Genomic DNA, 14,707 nt, shown 5'->3' with positions numbered 1-14,707 from the left:
TTCATGTGTCTGTGAATTCTGGACACTTTAGAGTTGGTCTACTCGTACGGTGTGTCAGGACCCACCTCGAATTTCACCTTGAAACCCGAAGTAAATCATACAGGGACCACCTCCAAGGAAAATTTACCAAAAATTCGGCATAACCTCCCTTGAAAATGGACAACCCTTCCTATAAATACTTGCATACACTTCAAAAGAATCCATCTATAACCCTCTACTCCTGGAGCCTTCGTGCTCCCCAAATCACAACATCTCCCAATTTATTACTAACTTTAATAAGAATAATCCCACAACCAGAAATCACAGTTCAGAGCAATTCTAATTGAGAGGAAAGGAACTAGAAAATATAGAAATGAACGGAAGCTATACTATTGACTATACCTCTTCTCCATGTATGCCCGACCTCAACTATGCAATCCTGCCAACTAGGCATTTTTAAAACGAAGGGCCTAAGGGAAAACATTTGAAACACGTTAGAGTGAGTGGACAAAAAATAAAATTATAAATAAAATATTTATGTTTCCCCAAATCAATTTCCAAGGAAAAATCAAATGCATGCTGCAAGCGATAAAACTTTCATCTCATAAAATATCGAGCCTCTCAGGTTCTAGAATATATGTATGTATTTACACACGTCCATACTCCCTATATAAATTCATGGGTCTATATAGGGCTACTACGCTCGCGACCAACGCTCACGTCACGCCTTAATGCGGTGCTACACTATGCCATTAAGGTGGACAGACGAGTGTATAAATATGTGCTCATGCCCCCTATATGAATTAAACACTCATATAGGGCTACTACTCTCGTGTCTAACGCTCACGTCACATCATAATACGGCTATATGCTACGCCATTAAGGTGGACAGACACATAGGGCTAGCTAGCTGTTATATACATACTCTCCTCATAAATACATATTTATATTCACCGAAAATGGGATTTTCGGTGACTCTCTAAGAGAAATAAAATCGTCAAAATTAAAATGACGTCAAATACTCCAACAAAACAAATTGTTCAACCATGAACCATAACATGCATATTATTTAAAACAAAAGTCCACTCACAACTCTAGGCATAAGCCCGACGAAATCCAAATCGTCGCTCCAGTGAGGTTTCCTCGAACCCTGGCACAAATATATAATTAATTTCCCCACTAAAAATCCAATATTTAAACAAAATAGGCAAAATTAACCGAGAGCCATACTCACGCTCATTATTGCCTAACTTCGATACGGTCCACACCTCAACACTAAAACCAGCAGCCTTAACTACACCCTTCCACAGATTATACGACTTTAATCCAACGGCTGGATTCTACCTTATTAATCCGCCAAAATTACCAAACTTCAAAAATTCACGAACCTATCCAAAACTCATCCAAAAATTCCATAATTCACATCAATAAACTCCCCTAAATATTCCACATTTAAAACCATACAAAACTCCCAAACAGCGGCGGCCGCAGGCCGATTCCGGCGACCTCCAATGCCTATGAAATTTTGACAGAATCTTCCTCTCAACTTCCTCTATAACTTCCTTAACTAGCACAACACCCAATTCCAAGCCTAACTAGGTCAATCGAACGAAAACATCCTAAAAATCCTAGAAAATTCAACTCCACAATTCTCCTTACCTAGCTCAAGAGAGGGTGAGACCTTTGGAGGGGTTGCTGAACGGGAGGAGGGCTCACTTTTAAACCAAGCAGCTCCGGCTATAGCGGCCGGAGGAGGAAGTTCCGGCGAGAAACCACCACGACAGCCGGACCTTTCGGGGGTGAGAACTCCTTCATGGCAGAGCTAGGGCGGCTGTCATCGGTCCAGGGAGGTAGCTGGGTTGATGGCCGACCGAACGGGACCGGAGCGGCGGCGGTTGGTGGCTGGATGGACGACGAGAAAATCCGGCAGCGGGAGTGGCTTGGGTGCGGGAGAGAAGAGAGAGAGAAGAGAAAGAGAGGGAGATGGTTTGGGCCTCTCCAAACAGGTCCAGCACCCATATATCAACCCACTCCAAAATAAAACACCCCGAAAAAATAATACCCTAATAAAAATTACCCTTTACTAGCTAAAATTTACCATTTTTTTACCGTCGTCAAATTTTCCTCCTACGAATAATCCCCCGAGCATAACCGTCCCCGAAACCCCTTTAGGGACCAATTAAACTATAACCTCAAAGACGGAGATGGTAAAATTCTTATTATAACCAAGCTAGTAAATAAGGTAAAAATTTAAGGGTCGGGATGTGACAATTCTCCCCTCCTTATAAAAATTTCATCCTTGAAATTTACATACATGACAACCAAAGAGGTAGGGATATTGCTGCCTCCTTTGCTCCTCTAACTCCCAGGTAGCTTCCTCTACTTGATAACTTCTCCAAAGCACCTTGACAAGTGAGATTATCTTGTTCCTCAACACTTGCTCCTTTCGGTCCAAAATCTGAACTGGCTCCTCTTCATAAGTCAGATCCTCTTCATAAGTCAGATCTTTCTTCAAACAATTCGGCTGCTCTTGCAACACATGAGAAGGATCCGCAATATCCTTGCGAAGCATGGATACATGAAACACAATATGTATCCTAGATAAAACTGGAGGCAAAACTAAACGATACGCAAGAGAGCCAACTTGATCTAAAAACCCATAAGGACCAATAAATCTCGGACCAAGCTTTTCACGTTACCAAAACGTACTACCCCTTTCTAAGGAGATAATTTTCGAAAACACTCACTTGAAACTCGTGGTGCGGACATCTTTATAACTCTTCTGGCTACTTTGAGCTACTTTGAGCTGCTTTGAGTCTATCTCTGACTCCTTTACCTTTTTCATTTGCATACTGAAATATTTTTAATCTTCTCAAAGACTCTAAATCCTTCGTTGAACTACCACTAACGTTTACATGTAAATGGGTTCAGTGATACCTGCTCCAGAGTACGAGTACCCGTAGGTATGCACACTCTTTCCTGAGCAATGGAAATAGCTAACCCAAATAAAGCGCATAAATTTGCTATCACCATCGGGCTCAAATTTCCTAACGTCACGCAACAACCTCATCATTACGCTGCTCACAACTCAACAATGAAGTCCACTTGTTAGGAAACTAAAGTTTACACATTCCCACATGCTCATAGGGGTCAAAATTAAGACCTGCTAATTGAACAGATTAAGGATGCACACACTGCAAAACTGCAACAATCACTTCTAATGCCGAGACATTTCGTAGAGTCTTTCGCGGAGTCAAAGTTCTCGCAAGTCCACAAGACCACCTTGCTCTGCCTAAGTGACCAGTCCACCAACAAATGATAAGCTCGAATCTCGAAATGACATTATGAAAAGCTCAATACTACTACACTTAGGTCTCTCCACCAAAACTATTACATTACCATTTTGCGAACCACAAACTAGCAGCTTATGGGAATTCCAACTCTTCCTTGATTTTGCTATCTCCACTATTCTCTTTACCTCAAACCAGAAGATAATCTGAAGCATGATTATCATGTGGAGACTGGAATTTCCTCCTTGCTCGCCATAAACAAAATTGACTAAAAATGCCCACGAAAAATTGGCACAGTCAATTCATGATGCTAAACATGACGTTGAAATCCACATAAATAAAACACCTTCCTTAAACATTGACAAAAGAATACATCTCCAGCCATGCTACTTATTCGGGTGCAACCGCGACCCCAAGAGCAACAATTAAAATCACACGGCTCACTCTAGCCATTTCACAAGAATGATTCAAAATGCCAAAACCTTTGGACCCAACAAACACACTTTTTTTTTCTACCTCTAACAACAATAAATCTGATAGCAGAAAACAATCTGAAAATCAGATATGCTCAAGTCTCTTACACCTTCCAGGGCCACGGCTTCCCACCAAAAAGATTCTTCGATAACCGAGCTTGCAATAACATGCAACTAGCAAAAGCAAAGATTAATTTTTATACAAGACCCACTACTACACCTTGTAGTTCACCAACCAACCATGAATTCAAGCAAGAATCAAAACTCATGGCTAAACTCAGCTCAAGTTCCAGAAGAAATAACCTAAAGCACACGAAAGGCAAGTCCTCTAACTTCGAGCTCAAAAGCTCCACAAATTTCCGATATCCGCCAGAACCCGTTTCGAAATAGCACTAAAAACCTCAACTAATGGTCTTGACACCAACGGATGAACGCACAACCAAATAGCGAAGACCTCCCAAACCAAACTTGGATCAATGAGTGGTCCCACCACAATACGATCCCGAGAAGAGACATTGATCAACCTATCAATAAATCTACTATTCGCCATAATAAATCTCTTAATAAACTTTGACTCGAAAAGCTTCTTGAGTCAACAGGGGAAAACCTTCTCCCATAAGGCTACATCATGAAATATACCTACAACGACACAAACCATCTATTTAACATCTCACTCGACTCTCAGACTCCCACAGAACTTGCGACTCTATGAATCGACGCTTAAATAAACTCCAGCTCACTTGGGATCACGACTGGATTTATCCAGGATCCATGCCTACGACACAACAACCAATTTATCATAAATTCGACAACTAACCAAAATCACTAACCTTCACATCGTTGCGTTCGAATTCGCACTCCATAGTTTCAAACTCTGAGGATGCTACCCAAAACTGCAGCAAGAATAATTTATATATTCCCACACACACAACAACCAAAACTCTGGTCCACATCACCAAATTAGGTATAAGGTGAGTGAACAGATCCTCCCATAGATGTGTCATAGCTAGTCACCAACCGCTAACGAAGTGATGTCAAAAAAACCAACTTTGATCACAAATTCAAGACTTATATCAACCACCCGGAACGACACTGCCTAAAAATTACTTTGGACACCCACGCACTCTTGCTACATGATCCAGTGGGTTTGATTCCACTGCTACCACTTCCACCAACTCCACACAACTGTTATAGAATACCCATGACAACACATAACAAATTCACCAGAAGTTGTCGTAAAACCGGAGCGACCATAACCATCTCGCTCTCACTCCACCATTACTTTTCAATTCCATTTAAATTTATCATCTTCCTCTAACACTCAACAAAACTAGAAACCCAACTTCAACACTTAGAATTCCAAAAGAATCTATAATGGCCCCACGATTAAAATAATATAACCGACATCTCACTCAACGATTTCAAGCTTACTTGAAAATTCAAAACATTTAATGACGCCAATCAAATTCTAAAATTCTTTGACTAAGGCACAACAATAAGTTTTTCACAACGCTATGCTCAATGACTCTTGTAAGGCCAACAATCCAAGGAAAATAATCCTGGACTCTTATACTTAACGCCTTAGCCGGCTTCAGCTAAACCACAATATAGACGAAAGTCACCTAAAAATCTTACTATTCAACGACTGCTATTAACCTCCTTCTCCAAAATGCTCTGATTATACTCTTTAATATGAAGATTCCAAGGATAAGAACATATCCTTGATTAGAGCTGTATGGCCAGAACATGCGCCACCATACCATAACAAGCATTTAACCAAAATAATCCCAACTGACTTTCTCTACGGACAAGGCAGTTGGAAATTTGGTCATCAATCAAGACTTCTCTAAATTGATAGCCTTTTTTATTAGCCACAAATCCCCCGTGACTAATTAGCCCAAAATTGAGTCCTCAACAACTCACATAGGTACCTCTTTGAATTACTATGGGTACTCCACCATAACACTTCAACTAACTTTAACATCCAAAGAGAACATCACTACTTTAAACTTTTCTTCCAACTCTTTGCTCCTAGAAGTCACGATCTCGATACCAAGATCTTCCACCGGATTACTACAACTCCATATCTGCCCACCACCATAAATAGGAAACTCCAAGACATGCTTCGAATCAAACGTTTCCCTACTACAGATTCACACAAGATGTTCACCCTAACATCTTAATCATAACCCAATCAATCATTGGTCAAATGAAAGGAATGCTGCTACGCATATGAGTTCCCAACTGGAGTTCTCAACTCGCAATTGAACTCTTAACAAATTTAAGATATCAAATTGATAACCCTCGAGAAAAGGCATAATCCATACACCTTTTCATTACTCAAAGCATAATGATTATCCAAGAGGTCGGCGTACAGAGGCATAGTCTTGAAGATATAAACATTTATGGCATAATATTGTCCATAACTAAGACAAGAATAACTACATCACAAACCTAATCAACACATAGTGTTTAAAGCATATAATGCTAATAGATCCGCCGCGGTCGGACCATCACTCTATAGACACTAAGTATGACCAAGAATATGAGGTAGTACTAAAAAGAGAAAGGAATCGAATAACCTAATGCTCTGATACCAACTGTAAAGACCCACCCAGAATTTCACCCTAAAACCCGAAGTAAATCCTGCGGGGACCACCTCCAAGGAAAATTTACCGAAAATTCGGCATAACCTCCCTTGAAAATGGACAACCCTTCCTAGAAATACATGCATACACTTCAAAAGAATCCATCTATAACCCTCTACTCCTGGAGCCTTCGTGCTCCCCAAATCACAACATCTCCCAATTTATTACTAACTTTAATAAGAATAATCCCACAACCAACGTACAATCACAGTTCAGAGCAATTCTAATTGAGAGGAAATAAACTAGAAAATATAGAAATGAGCGGAAGCTATACTATTGACTATACCCCTTCTCCATGTACGCCCGACCTCAACTATGCAATCCTGCCAACTGGGCATTTCTAAAACGAATGGCCCAGGGGAAAACATTTGAAACACGTTAGAGTGAGTGAACAAAAAATAAAATTATAAATAAAATATTTATGTTTCTCCAAATCAATTTCCAAGGAAAAATCGAATGCATGCTGCAAGTGATAAAACTTTCATCTCATAAAATATCGAGCCTCTTAGGCTCTAGAATATATGTATGTATATACACACGTCCATACTCCTTATATAAATTCATGGGTCTATATAGGGCTACTACGCTCGCGTCCAACACTCACGTCACGCCTTAATGCGGTGCTACACTACGCCATTAAGATGGATAGACGAGTGTATAAATATGTGCCCAAACCCCCTATATGAATTAAACACTCATATAGGGCTACTACTCTCGCGTCCAACGCTCACGTCACTATAATGCGGCTATATGCTACGCCATTAAGGTGAACAGACACATAAGGCTAGCTAGCTGTTATATACATACTCTCCTCATAAATACATATTTATATTCACCGAAATCCCATTTTCGGTAACTCTCTAAGAAAAATAAAATCGTCAAAATTAAAATGACGTCAAATGCTCCAACAAAACAAATTGTTCAACCATGAACCATAGCATGCATATTATTTAAAACAAAAGTCCACTCACAACTATAGGCATAAGCCTGACGAAATGCAAATCGCCGCTCCAGTGAGGTTTCTTCGAACATTGGCACAAATATATAATTAATTTCCCCACTAAAAATCCAATATTTAAACAAAATAGGCAAAATTAACCGAGAGCCATACTCACGCTCATCATTGCCTAACTTCGATACGGTCCACACCTCAACACTAAAACTAGCAGCCTTAACTACACCCTTCCACAGATTATACGACTTTAATCCAACGGCCGGATTCTACCTTATTAATCTGTCAAAATTACCAAACTTCGAAAATTCACAAACCTATTCAAAACTCATCCAAAAATTCCATAATTCACATCAATAAACTCCCCTAAATATTCCACATTTAAAACCATACAAAACTCCCAAACAGCGGCGGCCGCAGGCCGATTCTGGCGACCTCCAATGCCTATGAAATTTTGAAAGAATCTTTCTCTCAACTCCCTCTACAACTTCCTTAACTAGCACAATACCTAATTCCAAGCCTAACTAGGTCAATCGAACGAAAACATCCTAAAAGCCCTAGAAAATTCAATTCCACAATTCTCATTACCTAGCTCAAGAGAGGGTGAGACCTTTGGAGGGGTTGCTGCACAGGAGGAGGGCTCACTTTTGAGCCAAGTAGCTCCGGCTATGGCGGCCAGAGGAGGAAGTTCCGGCGAGAAAACCACCACGACAGCCGGACCTTTCGGGGGTGAGAACTCCTTCACGACGGAGCTAGGGCGGCTGTCACCGGTCCAGGGAGGTAGCTGGGTTGATGGCCGACCGAATGGGACCGGGGCGGCGGCGGTTGGTGGCCGGACGGCGGCGGATGGACGGCAAGAAAATCCGGCAACGGGAGAGGCTCGGATGCAGGAAAGAAGAGAGAGAGAAGAGAAAGAGAGGGAGATTGTTTGGGCCTCTCCAAACCGGTCCAACACCCATATATCAACCCACTCCAAAATAAAACACCCCGAAAAAATAATACCCTAATAAAAATTACCTTTTACTAGCTAAAATTTACCATTTTTTTACCGTCGTCAAATTTTCCTCCTACAAATAATCCCCTGAGCATAACCGTCCCCAAAACCCCTCTAAGGACCAATTAAACTATAACCTCAAAGACGGAGACGGTAAAATTCTTATTTTAACCAAGCAAGAAAATAAGGTAAAAATTTAAGGGTCGGGATGTGACACTGTGAGTCAATGGTTCGAAGCGCTGGTACACCACGTTCACAAAACAGGTAGGTTAGTGTTCGTAAACAGGTAGACCATTTTGACTCACAAGAAAAGTAGACCCTCACTCGTAAATAAGCATACCAGTTTTCGTAAACAGGTACACTTTTCAAGAATTCTTCATGTGTCTGTGAATGCTGGACACTTTATTGTTGGTCTACTCGTAGTGTGAGTCAGTGGTTCGAAGCAGTGGTACACTACGTTCACAAAACAGGTATGTTAGTGTTTGTAAACAGGTAGACCATTTTGTCTCACCAAAAAAGTAGATTCGTACTCGTAAATAAGCAGACCAGGCTTCGTAAACATGTAGACCTCTTAAGAATTCTTCAAGTGTCTTTGAATTCTGGACACTTTAGAGTTGGTCTACTTGCAGTGTGAGTCAGTGGTTCGAAGCACTAGTACACCACGTTCACAAAACAGGTAGGTTAGTGTTCGTAAACAGGTAGACAATTTTGTCTCACCAAAAAAGTAGACTTGTACTCGTAAATAAGCAGACTAGGTTTCGTAAACAGGTAGACCTCTCAAGAATTCTTCATGTGTCTATGAATTCTGAACACTTTACAATTTGTCTACTCGTTGTGTGAGTCAGTGGTTCGAAGCGCTGGTACATCACGTTCACAAAACAGGTAGGTTAGTGTTCGTAAACAGGTAGACCATTTTGTCTCACAAAAAAAGTAGACCCCTACTCGTAAATAAGCAGACTATACTTCATAAACAGGTAGACCTCTCAAGAATTCTTTAAGTGTCTGTGAATTCTTGACACTTTATAATTGGTCTACTTGTAGTGTGAGTCAATGGTTCGAAGCGCTGATACACCACATTCACAAAACAGGTAGGTTAGTGTTCGTAAACAGGTAGACCATTTTGTCTCACAAAAAAAGTAAACTCCTACTCGTAAATAAGCAGACCCGGCTTCGTAAACAAGTAGACCTTTCAAAAAAGTACACATCTCATGTGAATAATGTACACATAATAAAGTAGTTAATACATAGTAATATAGTACATATCGCATGTGAGAGGATGAGGTTTTACAATAAGGAGACATAGGTTCTACCAATGGCTACGGCGGACACTTTGGACATTACTCTTTCTGGTGCGAGGTTTTACGGTTCTGTTGCAAGGTTTTACAGTTTCGTGCACTTGTGGTTTTCCGTTTGTGTTGCTCTCGGTCGGTTCAATCTTCGCTTGCTTCAGGACCTGTACATTCTTTCCGCGCTTCTCAGTCTCTTGATTGTTCTGAGGCTCTTCAATCTTGTTTTCCTATTTCTCATTCTTTAATCGTTTTTTGATGTTTCTACACATCATTTGCCATCTGTTGTTGTATCCGTTCCTTATCAATTTCAAGGTTAGCTCTTTGCGAACCTCTTTTGAGTTATACTGCAATGCATAAATTTCAATGAAGTTAATGCCCATGCCACTCATTACCATTCAAATTCTCTAGTATAAATGAAAACATACCTCAATCCACCACTTTTCACCATACTGCTCCATGTGTTTGATTGTAAAGATGCCACAGTCATCAATACCCTCTTGTTTAGGACATTGTGGCGGCTTAAAAATGGGAAAATCTTCAAATTTCTTAGTCTTCTTCACAAGATGGCCGAAAATAATGTCAAAGACTTTCAGCTGTTACATCATGAAAGAATAACCATGCAACTAAGTATACAATGTTACTGGGATTATGAACACAAAAGGCTTCGTGTGACTTACAATATCTTTGCAGTGATCCTTGCGTGATTTTTTGTCTCCAAGGCTATCCCAGTATTCTCCTGTCTTGTTATCTATACGCACAACAAAGAGTTACCAATGATCTTAGTCGTGGATTGGTATGAACATCTAGTTAAAAAAAAAAAATCATAATGTGAGACATCATACAAAATCCAAATATCACTCAACCCTATTGATTATAAAAACAATTGCAAACTAACCTTTTTGCAATGAGGAAGGTATTTACTGTAACTTTTTACCCATATTTTCTTTGGTGTAGGAACTTTTCCTACCAGTTTTTCATACGTACAATATGATTGTAGCTTCTTGCTGAAAAAAGTGTGGAAATAAACATTGTCGCTAGTGTTGCTTGCAAGTCGATAAGAGGCAAATATCGTCACAACCTCATCGTTAAGCCATGTCTTCGGTAGGAGAGTCCTTGCACTACTCCTCTTACAACTCTGACCGTTGCACTCAGTGAGAATCAATTCACTGCCAACTCCATTATAAACATAGTCCAGGATAGTCCAGGATTGCTTCGTCATCCACATCCATGTTAACATCAACCTTAAACTCCCTAACCTTCTGTTTCTCAACATTCTTGCAGGGGGCCTCCTTCTCAACATTCTTGCAGGACTTCGTAAGATCAATTAATTTTTCTTCATCCCTTTGTTTCTCAACATTCTGGCATGAGGCTTCCTTCTCAACATTCTTGCAGGAGTCAGTAAGATCAATTATTTTTTCTTCATCTCTCTATTTCTCAACATTCACCCATGAGGCCTCCTTCTCAACATTCTTGCAGGAGTCAGTAAGTTCAATTATTTTTTCTTCATCCCTCTGTTTGTCAACATTCTAGCATGAGGCTTCATTCTCAACATTCTTCCCCATCTCATAAGTCTGTGAAACCTTACTCGGTTTAAAGATATACCTACATGGACTGATCACGGATGATTCAGATGAAATATCCACGGGTGTTGAATTATTTGTCGGCAACTCCGGTGACACCTAAATAGAGGATCAATGTAAATTTTATGTAAATTTAGGTGAATTACTAAGCACACAATTATGGGAAGGCAAATGATCCACATAAGAAACAACAACTCACACCTACCCAAATTATATGTAAACCTTCTTTTTTTACACAAAAACATGACACTGTAAAAGTAGACTTCAACAACTATGTTTGTAGACCAAATGAGTTGTCATGTTAGCACACATTTTCGTTGTTACAATAGCCAGTTTTTGGACATAGAGTTCAACCTATAATTATTACAGACATGCTTATAACATTCAAGAGGAGATGCTGTGAGAGCATTCCAGTTCAAAAAAATATTATTACAACACACAACAAATATAAGGATGAAATGCATTCCTTTTTTTCCTTTCTTCAATAAAGAGGAAGGATAATGCACATAAGTTGATACAAAGGAAGAAATAATACACATAGAGTTCAACCTGTAATTATTACAGACATACTTACAACATTGAAAACAAGATGCTGTGATAGCATTCAAATTCAAAAAAAATACTATTACAACACACAACAAATATAAGGAAATGCATTCTTTTTTGTCCTTCTTTCAACCATTAGGCAACCAGAACATAAAACACACAACAAGAAAAAAGAAAAAAAAGACCGAAATCCATTAATGCTTTCTCTTTCTTTTGTTTACCTCCTTGTTTGGAGCATCTCTGGCAGGTGAAGGTGAAGATGAAGAATTGGTGGGGGGGTTAGGTGTAGCAGCTTTGGAAGGGCTTTGTTGGTTTGCTACTGTTGCATCCTTGCCCAAGTTCACATTCTTACTTACCATTTTTTCCAGCATAGATAGTATCATCCCCAACTTTTCTGATGTCTGAGCTTTGTACTCCTTGTACTCCTTGAAGCTTTCCTCCAAAATAGCCACCCTATGAGACAATCCCTCATCAATTGCTTCACTTCTTCCACAAACACGATCACTGGGCTTACGCACTTCTATTTGGGCAGACATCAACCCGCCTTTGCTTTTGGTGTAAGCCATAACCTTGTTGGCCTGTTTATCCCCCCAAGCTTCAACTGGGTATATTGACCTGTCCACATAGTGATTAGGTGCCACCACGCAGTCAAAGTAAAAAAACTGCAAAAAAAGGACGCAGCCGCTGATGTAGGTCTGCCTCCCTTGTGGATTATTGGAGGTCTGCTTATCTTGGGGTATCTTCTGGAACTCACTAATTCTTTTCATCAAATACTTGAAAGCGTGTTCAGACCAGTTGTATGTGCGTATGAGGCTCGTATCCCTCAGCGGCAGCAGCCACTTCTATGGTATCATTAGGGAGGAAGAAGGGGTAAGGATTGTGCACATTTTGTAAAGCACAAATAGCCGCTTGAACTTCTCATCCACCGGTGCTTCTTTGTTCTTCAAGTAGTTCTCCACATCCTTCAAAACCATCATTGATTTGCCTCTTTGTAGAGAACTCTCGCACTATACTCATGAGGTCAGGGTTATCTTTAATAGGACCAACAAAGTCCACCTCTTTCCCGGCATTCTTCAATCCCATCACCCGACTAAAGTCATTGGGAGAGATTTCTAATGTCTTCCCGTGAATCTTTATAGTACATTCAGCGGGGTCTACACACTCCACAAGATAGCGCACCGTGCTCTTGCGCAGCCTCTTCCTAGCAATCTCCAGTAAAACACCAAAACCAAGTGCTTTACACATCGCCTTTTGCTCATCACTAAACCCAGAAACTAAGTTCCTGAAACGTTCTGGAGAGCTTCGACAGTTTATGCTAAACAGATCCACATAATCCTCAGTCCCAACATCGTCCTCTAATGGATTTGGCTCCGGCATGTCTTCTGCTTCTCCTCCAATGGAAGATCTTTCCACTGCTGGGATAACTCCAAGCAAACCTGAAACATAATTAATCTATCATATCAGCATCAAAAGGAAATACATCAAGATTAATATTTCATGTAAGCAACAACTTCCAAAAAATACTAACCGTGCTTAATTTATGTTGCGGATGTGATTGTTTGTGTTGGATGTTACTACATAATACCAAATACATCCAGGTTAATAAAAGGAGTCTTGTACTATTTATGTACAATACAAGAGCTAACAAAGTCACAATTTAAGACCTCTAGACTGATGAATAAACATCACCAATATATACACATTCAAACAAGAAAAGCTAAGGTAGTTCCGAAAAATTGGTATAAATAGGTTGCTGCTACTAAAACAAACAAATAGTAATTGAACCAAGGAAATCATGTCCTTTGTAAAACCATCATCAGTCTAACAAAGTCACAAGTTAAAGACATAATTTAGTCAAATCCCACTCTACTTCTGTGCTAATACACTTCACATCGGATTGGTAACATGTTTACTAGTTTGAGATAGACTGACTCAAGACCCAAGCATCCTAGTTTCACACATTTATCAAACTCATTACACCAACCTACTCTACTTATGTCCTGATAGGTGCATTTTATGCAACGTTCTTAATGTATTTCCGACCCTATTTAGTTATGTAATTCCTTTAACAATATTGATTTTAACTTAGTTTGTGTTTTTAGGTCACAAATAAAGCCGAGGAGCACAAAAGAGGCAAAAGAGGAGAAATCTTGAAGGAAAAGGAATCCATATGGCGCAAGGAAAGAAATCAGAAAATCTGCCAGGAATAGTCAGTCAACTTCGACAGAGAATTGTGATCAGCTCACAACGATCCAGGAGATGAACTTTATATCAGCAGAAAGCTAGAAGAGTCTAGTTTTCAGAACTTTTCGCAGATCGTCAATAGCTATTTTGTTGACCAAGTTATGACCGTTTGAGTGACCAAAGGTCAGTCTGCCCGAATTTCTGATTTGGACCGGAACTTTAATTTCAAGGCCCAGACCACAACGGCGAGCCCATGGACGAAAATTAAAGGTTCTCTAACCCTAATAGCAGCTGTTCATATGTTTTCTATATGTATGAGGAGTTGGAGACGTGAAAGGGTCGCTCTTGGCCGCAGAAAAACAACGTCTTTCATCTCCTTCAGAAATTCTTCTCCAAACACAAACCCTAGTTTTAGGATTTCTCTTGCCGTGCCTTCTCCTCTGTAATTCTCGGCGTAGTTCCTTGTTTCAATACTCAAAGTGTAATCTAAACTCAGACCTCATGTTTTCTTTTATTATCTATTCAATTACTTTAGTTTGTTTCCATCTCTCTTATTCGTTTGTGTTCATGAGTTGGATTTTTTGATTGAGTTTGTTCTTATAATCATGAAAATCAGATCTGTACACTTGAGTTGGTGTAATTCATGATGCTTTTGATGATCTAAATTATGTTTATATGTGTGATTGACAACTTATGACTTGTTCTTAATCAATATGTGCCATTGTTTGTGTTAAGTCCGCGTCGGTAAACATGAACTAGAATGGTAAGGAGT

At 39.8% G+C, this 14,707-nt stretch overlaps 1 protein-coding gene across 1 annotated transcript; it reads right to left on the bottom strand.

Moving 5' to 3' along the window:
* Positions 1-2,272: 2,272 nt before the first annotated feature.
* Positions 2,273-3,049, bottom strand: LOC101308188. Its single transcript, XM_004301583.1, has 2 exons — positions 2,917-3,049; positions 2,273-2,628 (listed from the first exon to the last, which is right to left on the bottom strand). Exons 1-2 carry the CDS (start codon positions 3,047-3,049, stop codon positions 2,273-2,275), a joined length of 489 nt encoding a protein of 162 aa, XP_004301631.1.
* Between the last annotated feature and the right edge of the window lie 11,658 nt (positions 3,050-14,707).

Source organism: Fragaria vesca, linkage group LG5 (assembly GCF_000184155.1).
Source record: "Fragaria vesca subsp. vesca linkage group LG5, FraVesHawaii_1.0, whole genome shotgun sequence".
In the NCBI taxonomy this organism is placed as follows: domain Eukaryota; kingdom Viridiplantae; phylum Streptophyta; class Magnoliopsida; order Rosales; family Rosaceae; genus Fragaria; species Fragaria vesca.
The sequence above is the reverse complement of the archived record's forward strand: the minus strand, read 5'-3'. Positions and strand labels throughout refer to the sequence as shown.